At 48.1% G+C, this 25407-nt stretch overlaps 1 protein-coding gene across 4 annotated transcripts in view; it reads left to right on the top strand.

Moving 5' to 3' along the window:
* stxbp4 (syntaxin binding protein 4) overlaps nt 1–25407 on the top strand; it is a 346204-nt gene that overhangs the window by 190831 nt on the left and 129966 nt on the right. For all 4 annotated transcript variants that reach the window (XM_072483831.1, XM_072483829.1, XM_072483830.1 and 1 more), the window contains 2 exons: nt 18693–18789; nt 23001–23125. In XM_072483831.1, the coding sequence (XP_072339932.1) occupies nt 18693–18789; nt 23001–23125 (222 nt within the window). The remainder of the gene's footprint in view (nt 1–18692; nt 18790–23000; nt 23126–25407) is intronic.

The raw sequence follows: 25407 nt of genomic DNA, 5'->3' as shown, positions 1-25407 counted from the left end.
GGGGCGTGGCTCCTCAGACCACCTGACCAGCTCAGAGCCAGTCGCATGGGAGCTCGTGAACCCCAGCCAATGGGGAGTTTGCGCAGGGCCCTGGGAGCAGGACCCTGGGCAGTGTGGACCAGCGGGGCCCTGGGAGCAGGACCCTGGGCAGTGTGGACCAGTGGGGCCCTGGGAACTGGACCCTGGGCAGTGTGGACCAGCGGGGCCCTGGGAGCAGGACCCTGGGCAGTGTGGACCAGCGGGGCCCTGGGAGCAGGACCCTGGGCAGTGTGGACCAGCAGGGCCCTGGGAGCAGGACCCTGGGCAGTGTGGACCAGCAGGGCCCTGGGAGCAGGACCCTGGGCAGTGTGGACCAACGGGGCCCTGGGAGCAGGACCCTGGGCAGTGTGGACCAGCGGGGCCCTGGGAGCAGGACCCTGGGCAGTGTGGACCAGCGAGCTGAAGTGTAAAGACGTGTGTTCTGTGCCTGTTATCTAACTACCTTTCCCTTTCATCAATATTTCTGGGAGTCTCCAGTGTCTGTCTCGAGCCACCTCACTGGCGACGAGGTAAAAGACAAGTCTCTCTCCACATCTAACTCCTGTTGAACTTTAAAATTATGAACAACACCCCAGAGATGGGCGGCAATAAGTTCCTCTAAATACAATCCACAATTAATAGAATTATCCGTGCTTTAATCTCATTAAGTAGGCGGATGTGCAAACATCTCTAGTTGTCCTGGATTGAGTTCTTGTTACTATGGTCAAGTTGCTATGGCAATCTACCTTTTACTGTGTGGTCTTTTTACAATGGTTAATTTCATAATCCCTTTAATAGTTCTTTTCCTTCAGCAGGCCGGAGCTGATTTAATACCCAGTTTTTGTTTCTTGAACATACCTTTACGACAAGGATATTAGTGGAGGCACAGCCTCAGAATCTCTGGCGTTTTCCTATCACCTTCGATCTGTCAGTGCTGCACAACCCCCGGTCCATTGCTGGCAAACCCTCAGCACTGATTCAGACATACACCCGATTGCTTACAATCAATCTCAGTGACATTGATGAAGGGACTGAGTGGAATGTACCCTGTTCGCTCAGGTTACAAAGTTAGGTGGTGAGGTCAGCCATGAGAAGGATGGAAAGAGGTCACAAAAGGACTTGGACAGCGAGCAATGTGCCGCAAAGGGAAGAGGTCGGGAGGTGCCTCACACTTGGGGTTTCTTCAAACACGATGCAAGGTTTATTCAGGAGATGTTGTTCACACAATACAAGATGGAGAGCTGAAGCCGGCACCAACACTGCTGACGTCACTCCAGATCACGTAGTGTTCCACCAGCAGGGATGTATTCCTTAATACAGAACACCCCTCCCCCTTTACTTCTTTAGTATAAATGACAACTTTTCTTAATGTTTAAACAACAGTCCCAATTATACATTACATCCATTACTCTGCACCATTATCTTTTTACAGATATATAACTTAATAAGAGTCTCTCAGGTGGAATCTGTTTCATTTGGGTTCTACTCGACCTTCCGGGTACCTAGCTACTCCGAGCCCTTTGAAGTGTCTTTTTCTTCTGCTGGCCACACTTCCTGTGCAGTGACTGTCGTGTCCGTCTCCATTGGTGTTGAAGATTCCTCCGAAACTGGACCTGCATTCGTCTCTGAGTTTGGTCTTTGTTCGGAATCACCGCTGCTTCGATTTTCCGATGGGAATACATCCCGGGAAATTTCAGCGATTTCACTTTGTGAATCTCACAGTTGGTCAGTACGAGGCTGCCAAACGCTCTCATCACTCGTCCATGCGGTGTACGATATTCGACCTGTTTTTTGCTGGGATAACTGCAGATACCCATTTCTCATTTGCAGTGTAGCCTCTTGCTAGCTCTCTCTCTTGAGTGCAATGAATGTCACTCGTCTTGGGTCATTTCTAGGGTTAATCAACTACTGTGGAAAATCCGTCCAAAATCTGGCAACCCTATTGGAACATTTGCCACAGTTGTTGTGCGCAACACAGGCGTGGCAATGGACACCAGGAAGTGTAAAGTATATCAATCAGCAAAGGAAATGCTGAAGAAGTCAGCAGTGTTGATCCATTTCAAACCGAAGTTACCGTTACAGTTTGCTTCACCGTATGATGTTGGAGGAGTGGTGTCACATATACCACCTTCAGGGGAAGAAAGACCAGCCCTTGCACCTTGCATGTTAACAAGTGCAGAATCTAACTACACTCAGTTGGAGAAGGAGGCGCTGAGTGTTATATTTGGTGTACCAAAATGTCACCAACACCTGTATGGTCATCACTTCACATTGCTGATGGGCCAAAGGCCCTCAACAACTATTTTTGGGCTACACAAAGATATCTCTTCTTTGGCTGAAAGTAATCTCTTTAATACCCATTATACTTCTTTGTTAGCCACAAAGAGAAAAGGTTGAGAGGTTGAACATCCTCCCCGTGATCTAACATCCTCCCCGTGATCTAACATCCTCCCCGTGATCTAACACCCTCCCCGTAATCTAACACCCTCCCCGTGATCTAACACCCTCCCCGTGATCTAACATCCTCCCCGTGATCTAACATCCTCCCCGTGATCTAACACCCTCCCCGTAATCTAACACCCTCCCCGTGATCTAACACCCTCCCCGTGATCTAACATCCTCCCCGTGATCTAACATCCTCCCCGTGATCTAACATCCTCCCCGTGATCTAACATCCTCCCCGTGATCTAACATCCTCCCCATGATCTAACACCCTCCCCGTGATCTAACACCCTTCCCGTGATCTAACATCCTCCCCGTGATCTAACATCCTCCCCATGATCTAACATCCTCCCCGTGATCTAACGGCCTCCCCGTGATCTAACTCCCTCCCCGTGATCTAACTCCCTCCCCGTGATCTAACACCTTCCCCGTGATCTAACACCCTCCCCGTGATCTAACATCCTCCCCGTGATCTAACATCCTCCCCGTGATCTAACGGCCTCCCCGTGATCTAACTCCCTCCCCGTGATCTAACTCCCTCCCCGTGATCTAACTCCCTCCCCGTGATCTAACACCCTCCCCGTGATCTAACACCCTCCCCGTGATCTAACATCCTCCCCTTGATCTGACATCCTCCCCGTGATCTAACACCCTCCCCGTGATCTGACACCCTCCCTGTGATTAAACATCCTCCCCGTGATCTAACGGCCTCCCCGTGATCTAACACCCTCCCCGTGATCTAACACCCTCCCCGTGATCTAACACCCTCCCCGTGATCTAACACCCTCCCCGTGATCTGACATCCTCCCCGTGATCTGACTTCCTCCCCGTGATCTGACATCCTCCCCGTGATCTAACATCCTCCCCGTGATCTAACGGCCTCCCCGTGATCTAACACCCTCCCCGTGATCTAACATCCTCCCTGTGATCTAACATCCTCCCCGTGATCTGACATCCTCCCCGTGATCTGACATCCTCCCCGTGATCTAACGCCTCCCCGTGATCTAACACCCTCCCCGTGATCTAACGGCCTCCCCGTGATCTAACATCCTCCCCGTGATCTAACATCCTCCCCGTCATCTAACATCCTCCCCGTGATCTAACATCCTCCCCGTGATCTAACATCCTCCCCGTGATCTAACACGCTCCCCGTGATCTAACATCCTCCCCGTGATCTAACATCCTCCCCGTGATCTAACATCCTCCCCGTGATCTAACACGCTCCCCGTGATCTAACGACCTCTCCGTGATCTAACATCCTCCCCGTGATCTAACATCCTCCCCGTGATCTAACGACCTCCCCGTGATCTAACATTCTCCCCGTGATCTAACACGCTCCCCGTGATCTAACGGCCTCCCCGTGATCTAACATCCTCCCCGTGATCTAACATCCTCCCCGTGATCTAACATCCTCCCCGTGATCTGACATCCTCCCCGTGATCTAACTGCCTCCCCGTGATCTAACAACCTCCCCGTGATCTAACGGCCTCCCCAGTGTGAGGTCATGCGGGTGCAATTGGTACTTGTCCACACAAATGTGGACCAGGCAACACAGTACCTGGGGGTCTCCCAAGGCTTTGGAGACCCCTGGGTGGTCAGGGACAGGGCAGGGTGGCACCCTGGCTCTCCCTCTGGCACCCGGGCACCTTGGCACTGCTGGGCTGGCACATTGGTGCTGCCATCCTGGCAGTTCCGAGGTGTCCAGGAGGTACTGCCAGGCTGGCATGGGAACCGGCAAGGTGCCAGGGTGGCACAGTCACCGGCCGGAGCCTGAGGGGGCCATGCCTATGAAAGGAGGGATGAGGGGCAATGACGGGTGGTGGGGATGAAGGGCATCTATGAAGGGGCCACTGGATGGTTGGGATGGGTGAAGAACATAAGAACATAAGAACTAGGAGCAGGAGTCGGCCATCTGGCCCCTCGAGCCTGCTCCGCCATTGAATGAGATCATGGCTGATCTTTTGTGGACTCAGCTCCACTTTCCGGCCCGAACACCATAACCCTTAATCCCTTTATTCTTCAAAACACTATCTATCTTTATCTTTAAAACATTTAATGAAGGAGCCTCTACTGCTTCACTGGGCAAGGAATTCCATAGATTCACAACCCTTTGGGTGAAGAAGCTCCTCCTAAACTCAGTCCTAAATCTACTTCCCCTTATTTTGAGGCTATGCCCCCTAGTTCTGCTTTCACCCGCCAGTGGAAACAACCTGCCCGCATCTATCCTATCTATTCCCTTCATAATCTTATATGTTTCTATAAGATCCCCCCTCATCCTTCTAAATTCCAACGAGTACAGTCCCAGTCTACTCAACCTCTCCTCGTAATCCAACCCCTTCAGCTCTGGGATTAACCTAGTGAATCTCCTCTGCACACCCTCCAGTGCCAGTACGTCCTTTCTCAAGTAAGGAGACCAAAACTGAACACAATACTCCAGGTGTGGCCTCACTAACACCTTATACAATTGCAGCAGAACCTCCCTAGTCTTAAACTCCATCCCTCTAGCAATGAAGGACAAAATTCCATTTGCCTTCTTAATCACCTGTTGCACCTGAAAACCAACTTTTTGCGACTCATGCACACCCAGGTCTCTCTGCACAGCAGCATGTTTTAATATTTTATCATTTAAATAATAATCCCTTTTGCTGTTATTCCTACCAAAATGGATAACCTCACATTTGTCAACATTGTATTCCATCTGCCAGACCCTAGCCCATTCACTTAGCCTATCCAAATCCCTCTGCAGACTTCCAGTATCCTCTGCACTTTTTGCTTTACCACTTATCTTAGTGTCGTCTGCAAACTTGGACACATTGCCTTTGGTCCCCAACTCCAAATCATCTATGTAAATTGTGAACAGTTGTGGGCCCAACACTGATCCCTGAGGGACACCACTAGCTACTGATTGCCAACCAGAGAAACACCCATTAATCCCCACTCTGCTTTCTATTAATTAACCAATCCTCTATCCATGCTACTACTTTCCCCTTAATGCCATGCATCTTTATCTTATAGAACATAGAACATAGAAAATACAGCACAGAACAGGCCCTTCGGCCCACGATGTTGTGCCGAACCTTTGTCCTAGATTAATCATAGATTATCATTGAATTTACAGTGCAGAAGGAGGCCATTCGGCCCTTTGAGTCTGCACCGGCTCTTGGAAAGAGCACCCTACCCAAACTCACCACCTTCACCCAACACCAAGGGCAATTTGGACATTAAGGGCAATTTATCATTGGCCAATTCACCTAAACTGCACATCTTTGGATTGTGGGAGGAAACCGGAGCACCCGGAGGAAACCCACGCAGACACGGGGAGGACGTGCAGACTCCGCACAGTCAGTGACCCAAGCCGGAATCGAACCTGGGACCCTGGAGCTGTGAAGCAATTGTGCTATCCACAATGCTACCGTGCTGCCCTTGAGAACAAATAAATCTACACTATATCATTTAACCGTAATCCATGTACCTATCCAATAGCTGCTTGAAGGTCCCTAATGTTTCCGACTCAACTACTTCCACAGGCAGTGCATTCCATGCCCCCACTACTCTCTGGGTAAAGAACCTACCTCTGATATCCCTCCTATATCTTCCACCTTTCACCTTAAATTTATGTCCCCTTGTAATGGTTTGTTCCACCCGGGGAAAAAGTCTCTGACTGTCTACTCTATCTATTCCCCTGATCATCTTATAAACCTCTATCAAGTCGCCCCTCATCCTTCTCCGTTCTAATGAGAAAAGGCCTAGCACCCTCAACCTTTCCTCGTAAGACCTACTCTCCATTCCAGGCAACATCCTGGTAAATCTTCTTTGCACCTTTTCCAAAGCTTCCACATCCTTCCTAAAATGAGGCGACCAGAACTGTACACATGCAACAACCTTTTGTGTGGCACCTTGTCAAAGGCTTTCTGGAAATCCAGATATACCACATCCATTGGTTCCCCGTTATCTACCGCACTGGTAATGTCCTCAAAAAATTCCACTAAATTAGTTAGGCACGACCTGCCCTTTATGAACCCATGCTGCGTCTGTCCAATGGGACAATGAAGGGTGGGGTCCCGAATGGGAGGGGGCAAAAGGGGGTTTGGGAAGGCCGGAAAAGGGCAGCCTTCAACAACCCCATAACGGGGTGGCCTCACTTGAGGAGGTGTGCGGTAATGCCCATGTGTGGGGGGTGACATTGCTCATGGGTGGGGGTGTGGGGGACCCTCAACGTCACTTAGGGATCGGGGCACTTTTTCAAAATGGTGGCTCGATCTCTGAGGAGCCGGTCTGTCCCGTGAGTTCAGTCCCCGAGGGATGAAAATATTCCCAAGTGTGGGCCAGCCCAGAGAGAAACTCCCCAGGGCCCAGAAAAGTGTCATTAGATAGCGGTGGAGAACTCACTGACAGAGCCAGGGAGAAACTCCCAGCCAAACTCACCTGGAATTACACTTAGAGTGCGCGATTTAACTAAATGGGAGCAAAATACTGTAGCGAGTGCGTTTAGCCGTGTGATTCCCGGCTCTCACAGCGCAGAGAAACATACCCCTATTTAATTTGCCGCTGGTTAGATAGGGGGCCTCAACGGGGAACGCACACAGCACTGCTTTGTACACTGAGGAGCTCTGCTCTCTGTAACTCCCCAGTGTAGCGAGAGATTGATGGCTTCCTGATCTCTGGAGCCTCCGACGTGACCCCTGATACCCCCAAGGCCAACGCACTATGGGAAGATCAAAATCGAGATTCGCGCCTGGCACCCAAACGGCCGCTACGCTCCGGGACCCCGCTAGGGATTCTCGCCCGCCCGCCAGCGGGACGATGCTAATGGATGCAGATGGATCCTAATGACCCACTTAGCGGACCCTGCACCAGAGTCACCTCATCGTCTATCTTAGTGACCGTGTCCGTACAATGTAATAATTGATGCCTGCACGTGTGTGTGTGTGTGTGTGTGTGTGTATATATCACATGACACGCGTGACATCATTGGCTACTGTGTGGACTTTTGCCCCTCGTTTAGTACAGCCTTTGCACAGTGAAAACATATTTAATAAACCTCTATTAACGTTGCATGTAACCCACGTGCATCTTCAATCTTATTTCTTTTTTACTGTTAGTACGAAGATTCAATAATAACGTGTATGTAACCGTGCATGTTGCCACAGCAACTCAGACTCCCTGAGCGAGCAGCACTACCACAGCAAACAATTAGGAAGACAAATGGTATGTTTTAATATATAGAACGACATTGATACAGGTTGATACGATTTCCTCCCACCACACAGCTTTCAGATTCCTCATATAGATTGTGTATGTCAAAGAAAAAGATCGACTTGAATTTACTCAGCACCTGTCACAACCTTCAGATGTCCAAACATTGACCTGCTTTTTGAAGTGTATTCACTATTCTGAGGCAGGAAATGTGGCAGCTAATTTACGCACAGAAAGATCCCACTAACAATAAAGACACCATTTTCATTTTCAATGACCGTCCAACCTGTTTAAGTGATAAGGACGCCTGGTAAAATGACCCTTTCCCTCTTTGGAATAGTGACCATACAATCTTTGATGTCCACCTGAGAAGGCACACTGGGCCTCAGCTACGTGCCTCATTGGACGGTTAGAAAGTGCAAGTGATCGTGTTTTTGTTAGTCTTGTGGAGTTTGATTGTGCTCAGCTCTGCTGGTCAACCACAGATATTCCTGTTGCACAGACACTGCCAGATTGGGGTACTGTGAAGAAGGTGCACCATCTCCAGTAGCACAGTAGCTTCCAAGCTCCCAGGCTCTGCCTACCCTCTCTGGCAGATATAAAACAGACCACATCTCAATATTAAAATTCTCATTCCTCCATGGGCTTGCCCCCTCCATATCGCTGTAATCTCATCCCACAACCCTCCAAAATGTCCGCGTCCCTCCAATCCTGGCCTCTTCAGCACCCCTGATTGAAATGGCTCCACCACTGGCTGCCTGGGCCCAAAGCTCTGGCATTCCCTCCATACACTTCACAGCCTCACTACCTCCCCCTCCTCCTTAAAGACAGGGCCGACCTCTTTGTCCAAACTTCGGGTTGTCTTTTATATATTCTAATGTGACTCAGTGTCATATTTTGTTTCACAACCCTCCTGGGGAGCACCTGGGGATGTTTCATTACATTGGCGGCCCTATGGAAATATAAGTTGTTGTTGTTATTGACACTGGGGTGGATTCTCTGGCGCTGGCAACATGACCCGCAATCGAGCAGAGAATCTGGCACCCGGCTAAAATCGAGATTCGCGGCAGGCACCAAAACGACCGCTATGCTCCAGGCCCCCGTTAGGGATTCTCGCCCTCCCGCCAGCGGGAGGATGCTAATGGATGCAGATGGATCCTCATGACCCACTTAGCACCCGGCACCAGAGTCTCCGGGTCCAGGTGGTTATCCGTTCTTCTGGGCCGGGAATTACGTGGGCGGGATTCAGAACAGGAATCACCAAACGTGTGCCTGACGTGGTGGTCCGCATCATGGGCCAAGGGGATAACCCCTTGTGGGAGTCGCCCCAAAAGCCCACCCAAGGGCCACCCTCCCCCCACCCCTCCCAGATCCCCCCCAACTGCCCCCCCAAGACTCTCTAAATTGAGTGACCCTCCCGCAAGACCCCATAGATAGGGAGAACCCCCCAGAGACTGCCTGGATAGGGGGACCCCCAGAGACCCCCGAATAGGGTGAACCCCTTTGAGACCCCCTAACTAAAGCGACCCCCCACAGTGACCCCCCCCCCCACATAGACTCCCCAGAAAAGAGACCGCTGTCGGAAACCTAGTGATCAGTACAGACAGGGGAGTGAAAAGAAATCCCTTTTGTAACACTCTCCTGGGCATACAGCTGCTGGCTCAGAGAGGGGAAGCACCACATGTTCATTCCTGGAAGAGAAAAGCATTGACTTGTGTTTATCCCCCTCAGATCCTTTAGCTGCACCATTCATTCATTTCTCTTAGTGGGCTGTGATTGACAGCTTCCACAAACACAGATATCAGCCTTGCTTCATTCATCTCCCTTCATGGATGAGTAACTCTAAGTGCTCTGACCAGAATGTTTACAAACATCAACCACATCAATGGGAGTTAAGTGCATTAAAATCATCCCTCTTCAACCGTGAGTGGTTTTGAAGTGCTGAGCTGGAAATTTACAGCACTTAACTTTCTGCTTCCACTGTTTCAAGGGAGAGCGCGAGTTCTCCCTGGAGTTCTGGACCAATATCTATCCCTCAATCAACAGCAAAAAAAATTCCAAATTATCTGGCGTTATCACAGTTTCGTTTGTGAGATCTTGCAGTGTGTAAATTGGCTGCTGTATTTCCTAACGTACAATAGTGACTGCACTTCGAAAGTACTTCATTGACTCTAAATCACTTGGGCACTTTCTGAGGCTGTGAAGGATGCCACAGAAATGCACGTTCTTCCTTTTCTTATGGAGAGATGAGAAGTGAGTCACACTTCCCTCCTCTTTCTGTCGAGGCTCCTGTGTCAGTGGCGAATGCAGGCTGTGCCACTGGGCCATTTCATTGGTCGGTGGTTACTGATGGAGCAATTGTTCTCACAGTACCTTTCCGTCCAGTACTTTGAGGGCTGTGTAATTAATTGTGCATAATGCCACAACCTTGCTGACCTTGTCATTTTAATAATATAATCTGGTAAGTTAAAGTTAAATGTTGTGATCCTGAAATTCTATGGAGACCTCTGAGTTTTTTACCCATTAATCTTTGATACTCAAGGGAATGTAAGGCTAGTCTATCTCACCTGCACTCATAATTTAATCTCTTTAGCTCTGGTGAATCCGCTTTGCAACCTCTCCAAGGCAAATATGCCCTTTCTCAGGTGCAGGTGCAATTATTTTTCATCTGTGGGGCACTAATTTGGTCAAGTATATTGCCGTTAAGTAATTTAACGGGTTTGATTCCCCGCTTGGGTCACTGTCTGTGCGGAGTCTGCACGTTCTCCCCGTGTCTGCGTGGGTTTCCTCCGGGGGCTCCGGTTTTCTCCCACAGCCCCGAAAGACGTGCTTTAGGTGAATTGGACATTCTGAATTCTCCCTCCGTGTACCCGAACAGGCGCCGGAGTGTGGCAACTAGGGGATTTTCACAGTAACTTCATTGCAGTGTTAATGTAAGCCTACTTGTGACAATAATAAAGATTATTGCCATTATTAAATAAAACAGCAAGTTCAGTAAGCAGAGAGAATGCAGGAGGTTTCTCTGGGGTCGCGGGTAAGTAGCAAGTAACCAGCTGAGTTTATTTGAGAATGAATATACAAACCTTCGGCAGAGCTGATGCCAGGTAAAACCTTTCTCATCATGCTGTCTATCTCAGCAGTGGTTAGTGTGAGAATGAGGGGTGTGTTGTGCCTGATAGAACAAAAGGAGCTTTTCCTTTCATTGTCGATATAATAATCGCCTGGCTACGTAAATCAAGTCATGATTTTCTCTCATTAGCTCAGTTAAGAAGCCAAATGACTCAGTGATGTTATTGTAATATCATAGTGGAGTGAGGTACATTGTTCTTAGTTCCTCAAATGGACTGAATATAGGATTGAGTATTTTTCTAATTTACCAACACAACCCAATATTCAAAGCTAGTATTTATACACTAGTATCATAGAATTTACAGTGCAGAAGGAGACTATTCGGCCCATCGAGTCTGCACCGGCCCTCAGAAAGAGCACCCTACTGAAGCCCACGCCTCCCACCCTATCCCCATAGCCCAATAACCCCTCCTAACCTTTTTAGACACAAAGGGCAGTTTATCATGGCAAATCCACCTAACCTGCACATCTTTGGACTGTGGGAGGAAACCGGAGCACCCGGAGGAAACCCACGCACTCACGGGGAGAATGTGCAGACTCCGCACAGACAGTGACCCAGCCGGGAATCGAACCTGGGACCCTGGAGCTATGAAGTAACTGTGATAACCCCTGTGCTACCCGGAATAGATCCCCACGAGTAGATGGAACTTGGGTCAGAAAGGTTCCTCTCGTTCCGTCGCTGCCCACTTTTCTTCTGCTCACTCGGCCTTTCTCTTCCGCTCTTTCCCACATTCTTTTATTGGTGTTTTCCCTGCCTGACTATTCTTCTAAAGCTTTCACCGTTTCCTCTTCTCCATGTCTTGTGATGTCTTTGTCACGTCCCCTGATGCGCATCCATTTACTGAAGCACTTAATTGCTCGCTCACACCTATAAAGCTTGGCAGGGGAGAGGTTTAGGGTTTTACCTACAGACGAAAGCATGCACGGGCGAGACCAGTGCCAGCCTTTGCAGGATTAGGTGAAGTAAAGATGACCGAGAGTAACTGAGACACACTTGGGTGAGAAAGCAGCTGTCAGTTCTGGCGTGAGAGATACACGCCAAGGAGCTCATGGACAGCATTCCAATGCAAGGCTCAACTTCCCTCCGTTTTGCATTAAAATAAATTGGCCGTGGCCCCGACTCTCCCCAGAGACGTTCACACAGCGAGTGGTTAGGATCTGGAATGTACTGTCTGTGAGTGTGGTGGAGGCAGATTCACACAGCGAGCGGTTAGGATCTGGAATGTTCTGTCTGAGAGTGTGGTGGAGGCAGATTCACACAGCGAGTGGTTAGGATCTGGAATGTACTGTCTGTGAGTTTGGTGGAGACAGATTCACACAGCGAGTGGTTAGGATCTGGAATGCACTGTCTGAGAGTGTGGTGGAGGCAGATTCACACAGCGAGTGGTTAGGATCCGGAATGTTCTATCTGAGTGTGGTGGAGGCAGATTCACACAGCGAGTGGTTAGGATCTGGAATGTACTAAAATGTACAGGAATACTAAAAGAAATAAAACGGGAAGTGAAAACATTAATGGTAAGCGATGCGGCAGGTTGTTACAGGAAGATGTGGGTTTGACGACAAGGAAAATTAGGAGAAAGGTTAAGAGGAAATATAACTTAGGAGAGGTTACTGATCGAGGTGTTAAGATTAAGAACAGAGGTAAAAAAGCCAACATAAGTGTACTTTACCTGAATGCTCGTAGTATTCGGAATAAGGTAAATGAGTTGATGACGCAAATCATCGTGAATGACTATGATTTAGTGGCCATTACTGAAACATGGTTAAAGGATGGTCACGACTGGGAGTTAAATATCCGAGTGTATCAAACTATTCGGAAGGACAGAGTGGATGGTAAGGGAGGTGGTGTAGCTCTGTTATTTAAGGATGACATCCGGGCAACAGTAAGGGATGACATCGGTGCTATGGAGGATAAGGTTGAATCCATTTGGGTGGAAATCAGGAATAGTAAGGCGAAAAAGTCACTGATAGGAGTAATCTATAGGCCACCAAATAGTAACATTATGGTGGGGCAGGCAATAAACAAAGAAATAACAGATGCATGTAGAAATGGTACAGCAGTTATCATGGGGGATTTTAATCTACATGTTGATTGGTTTAACCAGGTCGGTCAAGGCAGCCTTGAGGAGGAGTTTATAGAATGTATCCGCGATAGTTTCCTAGAACAGTATGTAATGGAACCTACGAGGGAACAAGCGGTCCTAGATCTGGTCCTGTGGAATGAGACAGGATTGATTCAGGATCTCATAGTTAGGGATCCTCTCGGAAGGAGCGATCACAATATGGTGGAATTTAAAATACAGATGGAGGGTGAGAAGGTAAAATCAAGCACTAGTGTTTTGTGCTTGAACAAAGGAGATTACAATGGGATGAGAGAAGAACTAGCTAAGGTAGACTGGGAGCAAAGACTTTATGGTGAAACAGTTGAGGAACAGTGGAGAACCTTCCAAGTGATTTTTCACAGTGCCCAGCAAAGGTTTATACCAACAAAAAGGAAGGACGGTAAAAAGAGGGAAAATCGACCGTGGATATCTAAGGAAATAAGGGAGAGTATCAAATTGAAGGAAAAAACATACAAAGTAGGAAAGATCAGTGGGAGACTAGAGGACTGGGAAATCTTTAGGGGGCAACAGAAAGCTACTAAAAAAGCTATAAAGAAGAGTAAGATAGATTATGAGAGTAAACTTGCTCAGAATATAAAAACAGATAGTAAAAGTTTCTACAAATACATAAAACAAAAAAAGAGTGGCTAAGGTAAATATTGGTCCTTTAGAGGATGAGAAGGGAGATTTAATAATGGGAGATGAGGAAATGGCTGAGGAACTGAACAGGTTTTTTGGGTCGGTCTTCACAGTGGAAGACACAAATAACATGCCAGTGACTGATGGAAATGAGGCTATGACAGGTGAGGACCTTGAGAGGATTGATATCACCAAGGAGGTAGTGATGGGCAAGCTAATGGGGCTAAAGGTAGACAAGTCTCCTGGCCCTGATGGAATGCATCCCAGAGTGCTAAAAGAGATGGCTAGGGAAATTGCAAATGCACTAGTGATAATTTACCAAAATTCACTAGACTCTGGGGTGGTCCCGGCGGATTAGAAATTAGCAAACGTGACACCATTGTTTAAAAAAGGAGGTAGGCAGAAAGCGGGTAATTATAGGCCAGTGAGCTTAACTTCGGTAGTAGGGAAGATGCTGGAATCTATCATCAAGGAAGAAATAGCGAGGCATCTGGATGGAAATTGTCCCATTGGACAGACGCAGCATGGGTTCATAAAGGGCAGGTCGTGCCTAACTAATTTAGTGGAATTTTTTGAGGACATTAACAGTGCGGTAGATAACGGGGAGCCAATGGATGTGGTATATCTGGATTTCCAGAAAGCCTTTGACAAGGTGCCACACAAAAGGTTGTTGCATAAGATAAAGATGCATGGCATTAAGGGGAAAGTAGGAGCATGGATAGAGGATTGGTTAATTAATAGAAAGCAAAGAGTGGAGATTAATGGGTGTTTCTCTGGTTGGCAATCAGTAGCTAGTGGTGTCCCTCAGGGATCAGTGTTGGGCCCACAACTGTTCACAATTTACATAGATGATTTGGAGTTGGGGACCAAGGGCAATGTGTCCAAGTTTGCAGACGACACCAAGATAAGTGGTAAAGCAAAAAGTGCAGAGGATACTGGAAGTCTGCAGAGGGATTTGGACAGGCTAAGTGAATGGGCTAGGGTCTGGCAGATGGAATACAATGTTGACAAATGTGAGGTTATCCATTTTGGTAAGAATAACGGTAAAAGAGATTGTTATTTAAATGATAAAAAATGAAAACATGCTGCTGTGCAGAGCGATCTGGGTGTGCTAGTGCATGAGTCGCAGAAAGTTGGTTTTCAGGTGCAACAGGTGATTAAGAAGGCAAATGGAATTTTGTCCTTCATTGCTAGAGGGATGGAGTTTAAGACTAGGGAGGTTATGCTGCAATTGTATAAGGTGTTAGTGAGGCCACACCTGGAGTATTGTGTTCAGTTTTGGTCTCCTTACTTGAGAAAGGACGTACTGGCACTGGAGGGTGTGCAGAGGAGATTCACTAGGTTAATCCCAGAGCTGAAGGGGTTGGATTACGAGGAGAGGTTGAGTAGACTGGGACTGTACTCGTTGGAATTTAGAAGGATGAGGGGGGATCTTATAGAAACATATAAGATTATGAAGGGAATAGATAGGATAGATGCGGGCGGGTGAAAGCAGAACTAGGGGGCATAGCCTCAAAATAAAGGGAAGTAGATTTAGGACTGAGTTTAGGAGGAACTTCTTCACCCAAAGGGTTGTGAATCTATGGAATTCCTTGCCCAGTGAAGCAGTAGAGGCTCCTTCATTAAATGTTTTTAAGATAAAGATAGATAGTTTTTTGAAGAATAAAGGGATTAAGGGTTATGGTGTTCGGGCCGGAAAGTGGAGCTGAGTCCACAAAAGATCAGCCATGATCTCATTGAATGGCGGAGCAGGCTCGAGGGGCCAGATGGCCTACTCCTGCTCCTAGTTCTTATGTTCTTATGTACTGTCTGAGAGTGTGGTGGAGACAGATTCACACAGCGAGTGGTTAGGATCCGGAATGTTCTGTCTGTTGTTATGGGCGAGGCGTTTTCAGAACCCCAAAATGTATCATGGAGTTCAACCAACCTCCCTCTTTAATGTATTTGTTGCTTTTCCGAGCACACGGCCTGTTCCCTAGGTGTGGGATTACAATTATGGACACGTGAGTTTTTAAACACAAAACAATGTTTATTCCATGAACTCAACTTATCATCTTAAATAAACATTGGATCTCTTAAGACTCCTTACTTCAAAGATAACGCCGAAAATATTACAACAGTAAATAATTCCTAAAAATGTTCCTTCAAACTTCCAAGAGACTTAACACCTTTAAACAGAATCACACCAGGTTAAAGGCTTTACTATTATGAGTTTAAATCACCCAAATGATCCAGAGATAGTCTTTCATGGCAGAGATCCAGCTCATTGCAAACACAGACACTCCCAAGCTCTCTTCCTCCAAACTGACTTCAAAATGGCTGAACTGCACAGCTCCACCCTCTCTCTGACAAAACTGTTTTCTTAAAGGTACATTGCTTAAACATCCATGTCTTAAAGGTACTCTCACATGACACTGTGAGTGTGGTGGGGACAGATTCACACAGCGAGTCGTTAGGTTCTGAAATGTTCTGTCTGAGAGTGTGGTGGAGTCAGATTCACACAGCGAGTGGTTAGGATCCGGAATGTTCTGTCTGAGAGTGGCGGAGACAGATTCACACAGCGAGTGGTTAGGATCCGGAATGTTCTGTCTGAGAGTGAGAGAGACAGATTCACACAGCGAGTGGTTAGGATCTGGAATGTACTGTCTGTGAGTGTGGTGGAGGCAGATTCACACAGCGAGTCGTTAGGTTCTGGAATGTTCTGTCTGAGAGTGTGGTGGGGACAGATTCACACAGCGAGTGGTTAGGATCCGGAATGTTCTGTCTGAGAGTGTGGTGGAGACAGATTCACACAGCGAGTGGTTATTTTTTACTTCTTTCCATCCGTCTGCGTTTGTCTGTCTTGGTTCTGTGGGTCGAGGGTGGGAGTTACAGTGGGTAGTAGGTATTAGCTTGTTGTTAATCAGTTGTATTCGCTGCATATTTCATGATAGTTCTTGTTATAAATACACAGTAATTATGATTACATTTACAAACCTGGTGACTGTAATTGGGCAGCCAAGGGCCAAAGAATTTGGTATTTTTATAAGAATTATTGGTTCATTCACGTGTGTTGTGACTCTAGGGCAGGTGCGACTGGAATTAACTGCGCACCTGCGCAAAAGAGTCCGCATCTCCTGGCATGTCGAAGAAATAGTCCTTTCCCTCAAACGTTACTCTGAGGTGAACTGGGTAGGCAAACCCGAACCAGGATCCACTCTTACACAGGACGACATTGAACGCGGCTCTTTGCTAACTCCACCCCCATGCCCTGACAAAACCCTCTCCTTTTGCTGGAAGCTGTGGAATTTCACCATCACCGCACGCTGTGGGTCTAGGCCGAGGCTTCGGCTGAAGTGTGCGATGGCTCGGTCCAACTCAGACGGGAATGTGAATCCACGCTCACCCACCATTTTGCAGAATGTTCCCGAGAAGTATTTTGTGGGCGAAGGGCCCTCAATCCCCTCCGGCAAACCCACAATCCAGATATTTTATTTTTTTAAAAATATTTTTTATTCTCCTTTTTCACGTTTTCTCCCAAATTTACACCCAACAATAAACAATAATCAGTAACGAATGTAATGTCAATCCCCATACCAATAACAACGATCCCATTCTCCCACCAAACCCCAGGCATTAGCCCGCATGTTCACACAAACAAATAAAGGGGCAGCACGGTGTCACAGTGGTTAGCACTGCTGCCTCACGGAGCCGAGGTCCCAGGTTCGATCCCAGCTCTGGGTCACTGTCCGTGTGCAGTTTGCACATTCTCCCCCAGTCTGCGTGGGTTTCGCCCCCACAACCCAAAGATGCGCAGGGTAGGTGGATTGGCCACGCTAAATTGCCCCTTAATTGGAAAAAATTAATTGGGTACTCTAAATTTATTTTTTAAAAACACAAACAAATAACAAAAAAGGAATCCTGAATCACCCATAATCACCATTTACACATACAGTCCCCCTCCCCCCCTAATGTTCAATGTGATCCAATTCTCGAAAGTGCGTAATGAATAATGCCCATGAATTGTAGAACCCTCCATCCTACCCCTCAGTTCAAATTTGACCTTTTCAAGCGTTAAGAATTCCAGCAGGTCCCCCTCCACGCCAGGGCACAGGGTGGAGAGGTTGATCTCCACCCTAACAGGATCCGCCTTCGGGCGATCAACGAGGCGAAGGCTACAACATCCCCCTCCGCGCCCATTTCCAACCCCGGCTGGTCCGACACCCCGAATATGGCCTCCCTGGGGCCCGGGTCCAGTTTCACGTGCACCACTTTAGATATTACCCTAAACACCTCCTTCCAGTAATCCTCCAGCTTTGGACAGGACCAAAACATATGAATGTGGTGTGTCCCCCCGCCCCCCCGTCCCCCCCCCCCGCAACGTTCACACACATCTTCTACCCCCTCAAAGAGCCGGCTCATCCTCGCCCTTGTAAGGTGCGCTCTATGCACCACCTTCAGCTGTAACTGTCCCAACCTCGCACACGAGGTGGAGGCCTTCACCTTCCAGAGCAATCCGGATATTTTTCCTCGTGGACCTGTTTTCCAGGTCATTCATCTTGGCTCTCAGCGATTTATTCGTTTCGGCCACCGAAGTCAGTTTGGATTCCAGCGCAGCAGTCGTGCGCCGTGGTCTAATAGGACCACCTCCATACTCTTGATGGTGGCTCCCTGGACCCTGCCGGTCTCATTAGTTTTCCCCAGAACCTCTCGAATGGGGCAAGGCCTCTGAAACTGATCTTTTGAGATCCTCCGACACTATTTGTCGGTGGTTCTCAAATTCTTTCGCCAAGGTATTAGAGAGAACGGCGGCCGTCAGTGGAGTGGACGGAGAAACAGAAACCGACTCCGCCATCTTACTTGCCGTTGAGCTCCTCCGAGAGGCTTCAGACTTAATTGACGGGTTTCTGTGCCAAGCTTTCCTTTCCCTGCTTTCATTCGGGAATTTCAGTGACAAAAGACCTCAGTTCTGATAACTATATGGGTTTATGATGAATAAACAACCTTGGCACCAAGAAAAGGGGCAAAGAGATCAGCTCTCCAGCGGGAACCACCTTGAGCGCGTCTTTCCCGCACATGACACCATCGGACGTCCCCGTTAGTGAAGCCAATTACAAGGCAACACGGGACTCATTAAACTCTGCTTTCCGAGTTTGCAATCTGATCTGTTTCTCTCTCGCTGTCTAGGCACTCCGATATCTTGGCATCGATCCAACTGAAGATCAGCAGCAAAATCTCCGGCAACAGCTCCACGTGGACTCCATGGGAACAGTGGCTTATGGAGGTTCGTGTTCCTCTTGTCTAAATCTCACGCTGAGGCCGAGGATAATTTTCAGGGGGGCGGAGAATACAAAAGCCGGCGCCGCTCCCGATATTGGCAGCAAAACAGGTTCTGCGCCCCGTCGCCGGACGCAATTTCGGCTTCTAGAATGAGGGTTCTACAATTCATGGGCATTATTCATTTCCAATGAGCAGTCAGGACACTCAGGGGTGGTATCTCACTATAAAAGGGATGAGGCACTCACACCCCGCCTCTTTCCACAGACCAACATCTACAGAGTGAGACAGGGTGTATCCTCAGCACCACACCCCAGCACGTGGCTTAGAGCAAGTCTGGTTCAGTTAGACTGAGTGACTACATTTAGATTAGCTGAGAGCCGAACTCATTGAGAACTGTGCTAATAGTTCAATAAAACACATTGAACTCACTTCAAAGTCTGGAGCATCTTTTACTCAAAACTGCATCAAGTGGCAGCTTGTGTTATTCCAAATTACGTAACACAACAGAACTTTTTTTAAGGTTTCTTTCTTTGGATGGATACAACAGCACAAATATATTAATAAGTCTTTATTTCCTACCATGCTGTTGGAAACAAATTCAACAGAGACTTTCAGAAGAGTATGGGATAAATATTTGGGGAAAACAATGCAAACTATGGAAAAGAGCAGGGCACTAATTGAATATCTCCTTCATAGAGTTGGCATTGACGTGATTGGCCACGGGGGTTCCTGCTTTGGAACTTTGTGAAATGGTGACATCCGGATTAGTTTCATTTATTTTCCAAAGTTCATGTAAAGTTCACCTTATATCAGCTTTTTTATACTTTTTTGGGCTACGTTAGTGAGATTCAAACAAGATATGTCGTACGTCTACAGATTAACCCTAACGGCAGGTCATCAATCTTCGATAAAATCAATGGTCTTCCACACAACTTTTTTCATCATAAAGAATGAATCATCTGCCCTCAGCCAGGGCAATAGTGGGTTGCTACAATCACCGGCCGTCCCCCTTACTCGGGGAGAAGGACATCAGGGAATCCCAATCAATATCCAATCGGAAAGGTTGGGATCAGCCAGGAGGTACCACCCCACTGTGCAACCTCCAGCCTGAAGCCACACCTTCAGAAGAGGAGCAGCAAAGATTTGACAGAAATATTGGCCTGCACCTTGTTGGAGGGGAAGCTCGTGACGTTCGCTGTTATGTGGACTTTCCTGCATCTTTGTTTTGTTGTGGTAACATGCTGGGAGTGTGTGCTGATGACGGCAAACGGCATGGCTAAGGCCATCTCTCGGCAGTTGTGGCAAGGCTTAAACACCATAACGGGCTACAAAGCGAAGCCGAGTGGAATCTCCAGCAGCAGCACACCTCTCCCCGATGAACTCAATGCATTCTATGCTCTGTTCGAGCAGGAAACCATCAAACCATTGCCAACTGCCCCAGCAGCTCCGGACACAGCCAGACCCACCGTCACAGCTTCCAAAGTCAGATAAGCCTTCCTGAAAGTGAACCCTCGGAAACTGACGGGTCCTGGTGGGGTTCCTTGTCGTGCACTCAGATCCTGCACAGACCATCTGCCGGATGTGTTTGGGGACATCTTCAACCTCTCCCTGCTTCGCTCCGAGGTTCCCACCTGCTTCAAGAAGACCACCATCATACCGATGCCAAAGAAGAACCAGGCAACGTGCCTCAATGACTACCGTCCGGTGGCCCTGACATCAATCGTAACGAAGTGCTTCGTGAGGCTGGTCATGAGGCACATCAACTCTACACTCCCAGAGGGCAGCACGGTGGCGCCGTGGTTAGCACTGCTGCCTCACGGCGCCGAGGTCCCATGTTCGATCCCGGCTCTGGGTCACTGTCCGTGTGGAGTTTGCACATTCTCCCCGTGTTTCAGTGGGTTTCGCCCCCACAACCCAAAGATGTGCAGGGTAGGTGGATTGGCCGCGCTAAATTGCCCCTTAATTGGAAAAAATGAATTGGGTACTCTAAATTTAATTATTAAAACTCTATACTCCCAGAATGCCTAGATCCACTGAAATTCGCATACCGTCGCAACCGGTCCACAGCAGATGCCATTTCCCTGGCCCTACACTCATCCCTGGAGCATCTTGACAACAAGGACTCCTACATCAGACTCCTCTTTAGTGACTACAGCTCCGCCTTCAATACGATAATCCCAGCCAAGCTTATATCAAAGCTCCAAAACCTAGGACTTGGCTCCTCCCTCTGCAACTGGATCCTTGACTTCCTGACCCATAGACTACAAGAATAAACAACAACACCTCCTCCACGATAGTCCTCAATACTGGGGCCCCGCAAGACTGCGTACTTAGCTCCCTACTCTACTCCTTATACATACACAACTGCGTGGCAAAATTTGGCTCCAACTCCATCTACAAGTTCGCTGATGACATGACTGTAGTAGGTCAGATCTTGAACAACGATGAGTCCGAATACAGGAGGGAGATAGAGAACCTAGTGGAGTGGTGCAGCGACAACAATCTCTCCCTCAATGCCAGCAAAACTAAAGAGCTGGTCATTGACTTCAGGAAGCAAAGTACTGTACACACCCCTGTCTGCATCAATGGGGCTGAGGTGGAGATGGTTAGCAGTTTCAAATTCCTAGGGGTGTACATCTCCAAAAATCTGTCCTGGTCCACCCACGTCGACGCTACCACCAAGAGAGCACAACAGCGCCTATACTTCCTCAGGAAACTAAGGAAATTCGGCATGTCCACATTGACTCTTACCAACTTTTACAGATGCACCATAGAAAGCATCCTATCGGGCTGCATCACAGCATGGTATGGCAACTGCTCGGCCCAGGACCGCAAGAAACTTCAGAGAGTCGTGAACACAGCCCAGTCCATCACACGAACCCGCCTCCCATCCATTGACTCTGTCTACACCTCCCGCTGTAACGTAATCAAAGACCACTCCGACACGGAATATTCACTCTTCCAACCTCTTCCATTGAGCAGGAGATACAAAAGTCTGAGAACTCTCACTAACAGATTCAAAAACAGCTTCTTTCCCGCTGTTACAGACTCCTGAATAGCCCTCGTATGGACTGATCTGATCTCTTCACACATCTTCTCTACTGAGTAGTGCTACACTCCTGTATGCTTCACCCAATGTCTGTGATACTGTATTTGCATTTGTATCTATCGTATGTCCTATGTTTTTTCATGTACGGAATGATCTGTCCGAGCTGCACGCAGAACATTATTTTTCACTGTACCTTAGTACACGGGACAATAAAACAAGTCCAATCCAATCCAAATCCAATGCACCGGGCACCTCAGTGAACCGCGGAACCGTCTCTTTAACCAATGAGACTTAAATATCAAAAAATAAAGAGGAATATTGGAGAAGGAAGTCAAGTGAATTAAAGTCAGATTAGACACAGAGAGAGAAGGAAGGAGTGAGCGATATAAAAGAGGAAAACAACAGAGAGGAAAAGTAAGGAAAGAAATAGGGCAGCACGGTAGCACAGTGTTTCACAGCTCCAGGGTCCCTGGTTCGATCCCCGGCTTGGTGACTGTCTGTGCGGAGTCTGCACATCCTCCCCATGTGTGCGTGGGTTTCCTCCGGGTGCTCCGGTTTCATCCCACAATCCAAAGATGTGCAGGTTAGGTGGATTGGCCATGATAAATTGCCCTTCGTGTCCAAAAAAGGTTAGGTGGGGTTGCTGGGTTACGGGGATAGGGTGGAGGCGTGGGGAGAGGGTGGGGATGTGGGATTAGGTAGGGTGCTCTTTCCAAGGACCGGTGCAGACTCGATGGGCCGAATGGCCTCCTTCTGCACTGTAAATTCTATGATTCTATGAAATAGAAAACTTGACATCATTAAACTCACGAACAGTTCGCTACCTGAAGGAATCAGATGTAACCATTTAAATTGTTTTCTTTCTGGGCCAGAGAGGATACTTGACATTGTGTTAATGTTCAAAAGCTGCTTACGCTGTTAATTATAAAGTTAATTTACTCCGGTGCTTTTAGTGGATAATCAATTGGTAAATCCAGCAAGTTTTGGAGACTCACACCTCACTGTGTATCTCTTAATCCCAGAGCAGGTGGCTGCCTTGCACGTTGATAACTGTGTGCGTCATGAACACATCATCATTCTTCCAGCAAGATTCAGTCAGATACATCTTCTGTTCACTAACCTGTGCTCACCCTCTAGCATTTCACCCCCTCTCCCTCCCATCCCAGACTTTGTAGAGGCTGCCAGAGACTTGTTCCGATTACAGCTGAGCGAAGCCGCATCAGGACCAGGAGCAGTAATGTTTGGTTCCAGTGAAGTGGCCAATCTCTGTGAGACAACGCAGACTGCAGAGGTGAGGTACCCACTGGCAGCGCACACTCACTCCGCACATCTGTCTGACTTCAGTGTCAATTCCAAAATAGAGGAAACTAGCAACCAGGCTGTAACCCACTGCTGGGTACCTGTTATTCTACAAATTGAGGTGTTGACCTTGGGTAGGGTGCTCTTTCCAAGAGCCGGTGCAGACTCGATGGGCCGAATGGCCTCCTTCTGCACTGTAAATTCTATGATAATCAGAGGCACTCTGAAAATAAACTCCTCAAAATCCTCGAATAGATTCCAACCTGTTACTCACATGAACATACAAACAAGGAGCAGGAGTGGGCCATTCAGCCCGTCAAGTCTGATCCGCCATTTAATACGGTCATGGCTGATCTGATAGGAACCTTGCTCGGCCCAAGACCGTCAGAAACTTCAGAGAGTCGTGAACACCGCCCAGTCCATCACGTGAACTCCCATCCACTGCCTCTGTCTACACCTCCCGCTGCCTGAGAAAAGCGGGCAGCATAATCAAAATGGCTTTGACAAAGAGTCATTGGACTCGAAACATAAGCTCTTTTCTCTCCCCACCCTACCTCCCAGACCTGCTGAGATTTTCCAACATTTTCCTTTTGGCAGCATAATCAAAAACCCCTCCCATCCAGGTTACTCACTCTTCTAACCACTTCCATCAGGCAGGAGATACAAAAGTCTGAGAACACGCACTAACAGATTCAAAAACAGCTTCTTCCCCACTGTTAACAGATTCCTGAATGACTCCTTATGGACTGAACAGATCTCTCCACACATCTTCTCTACTGTTGTAGCACTATACACTGTATGCTTCACCCGATGCCTGTGTCTACGTAATAACATTGACTATCTTTAGTATTTTCTATGTATTGATGTATGGAACGATTTGCCTGGACTGTACGCAGAACAATAATTTTCACTGTATCTAGATACATATGATAATAAATCTAAATCTAACCTCAAATCTGAATCCCACCGATGATAAAGTGAGGGGAGCCTGATGAGTTTCTTAAAAGTCTTTTTATTCAGCAAACAACATTACTGCATGAGGTCCGGTACACCTCACCAGGTCCCCCTCCTTCAACATTACTACACAAGGCCCTGTACACCTCACCAGGCCTCTCTCCTTCAACATTACTACACAAGGCCCTGTACACCTCACCAGGCCTCTCTCCTTCAACATTACTACACTAGGCCCGGTACACCTCACCAGGTCCCCCTCCTTCAACATTACTACACAAGGCCCTGTACACCTCACCAGGCCTCTCTCCTTCAACATTACTACACAAGGCCCTGTACACCTCACCAGGCCTCTCTCCTTCAACATTACTACACAAGGCCCTGTACACCTCACCAGGCCTCTCTCCTTCAACATTACTACACTAGGCCCGGTACACCGCACCAGGCCTCCCTCCTTCAACATTACTACACTAGGCCCTGTACACCTCACCAGGTCCTCCTCCTTCAACATTACTACACTAGGCCCGGTACACCTCACCAGGCCTCCCTCCTTCAACATTACTACACTAGGCCCGGTACACCTCACCAGGTCCCCCTCCTTCAACATTACTACACAAGGCCCTGTACACCTCACCAGGCCTCTCTCCTTCAACATTACTACACTAGGCCCTAACACCTCACCAGGTCCCCCTCCTTCAACATTACTACACTAGGCCCTGTACACCTCACTGGGCCTCTCTCCTTCAACATTACTACACTAGATTCGATACACCTCACCAGGCCTCTCTCCTTCAACATTACTACACTAGGCCCTGTACACCTCACCAGGTCCCCCTCCTTCAACATTACTACACAAGGCCCTGTACACCTCACCAGGCCTCTCTCCTTCAACATTACTACACAAGGCCCTGTACACCTCACCAGGCCTCTCTCCTTCAACATTACTACACTAGGCCCGGTACACCTCACCAGGTCCCCCTCCTTCAACATTACTACACAAGGCCCTGTACACCTCACCAGGCCTCTCTCCTTCAACATTACTACACAAGGCCCTGTACACCTCACCAGGCCTCTCTCCTTCAACATTACTACACAAGGCCCTGTACACCTCACCAGGCCTCTCTCCTTCAACATTACTACACTCGGCCCGGTACACCGCACCAGGCCTCCCTCCTTCAACATTACTACACTAGGCCCTGTACACCTCACCAGGTCCTCCTCCTTCAACATTACTACACTAGGCCCGGTACACCTCACCAGGCCTCCCTCCTTCAACATTACTACACTAGGCCCGGTACACCTCACCAGGTCCCCCTCCTTCAA

Source organism: Scyliorhinus torazame, chromosome 18 (genome assembly GCF_047496885.1).
Source record: "Scyliorhinus torazame isolate Kashiwa2021f chromosome 18, sScyTor2.1, whole genome shotgun sequence".
Taxonomy (NCBI): domain Eukaryota; kingdom Metazoa; phylum Chordata; class Chondrichthyes; order Carcharhiniformes; family Scyliorhinidae; genus Scyliorhinus; species Scyliorhinus torazame.
Note: the sequence above shows the minus strand (reverse complement) of the source record. Positions and strands in the feature narration are given on the sequence as shown.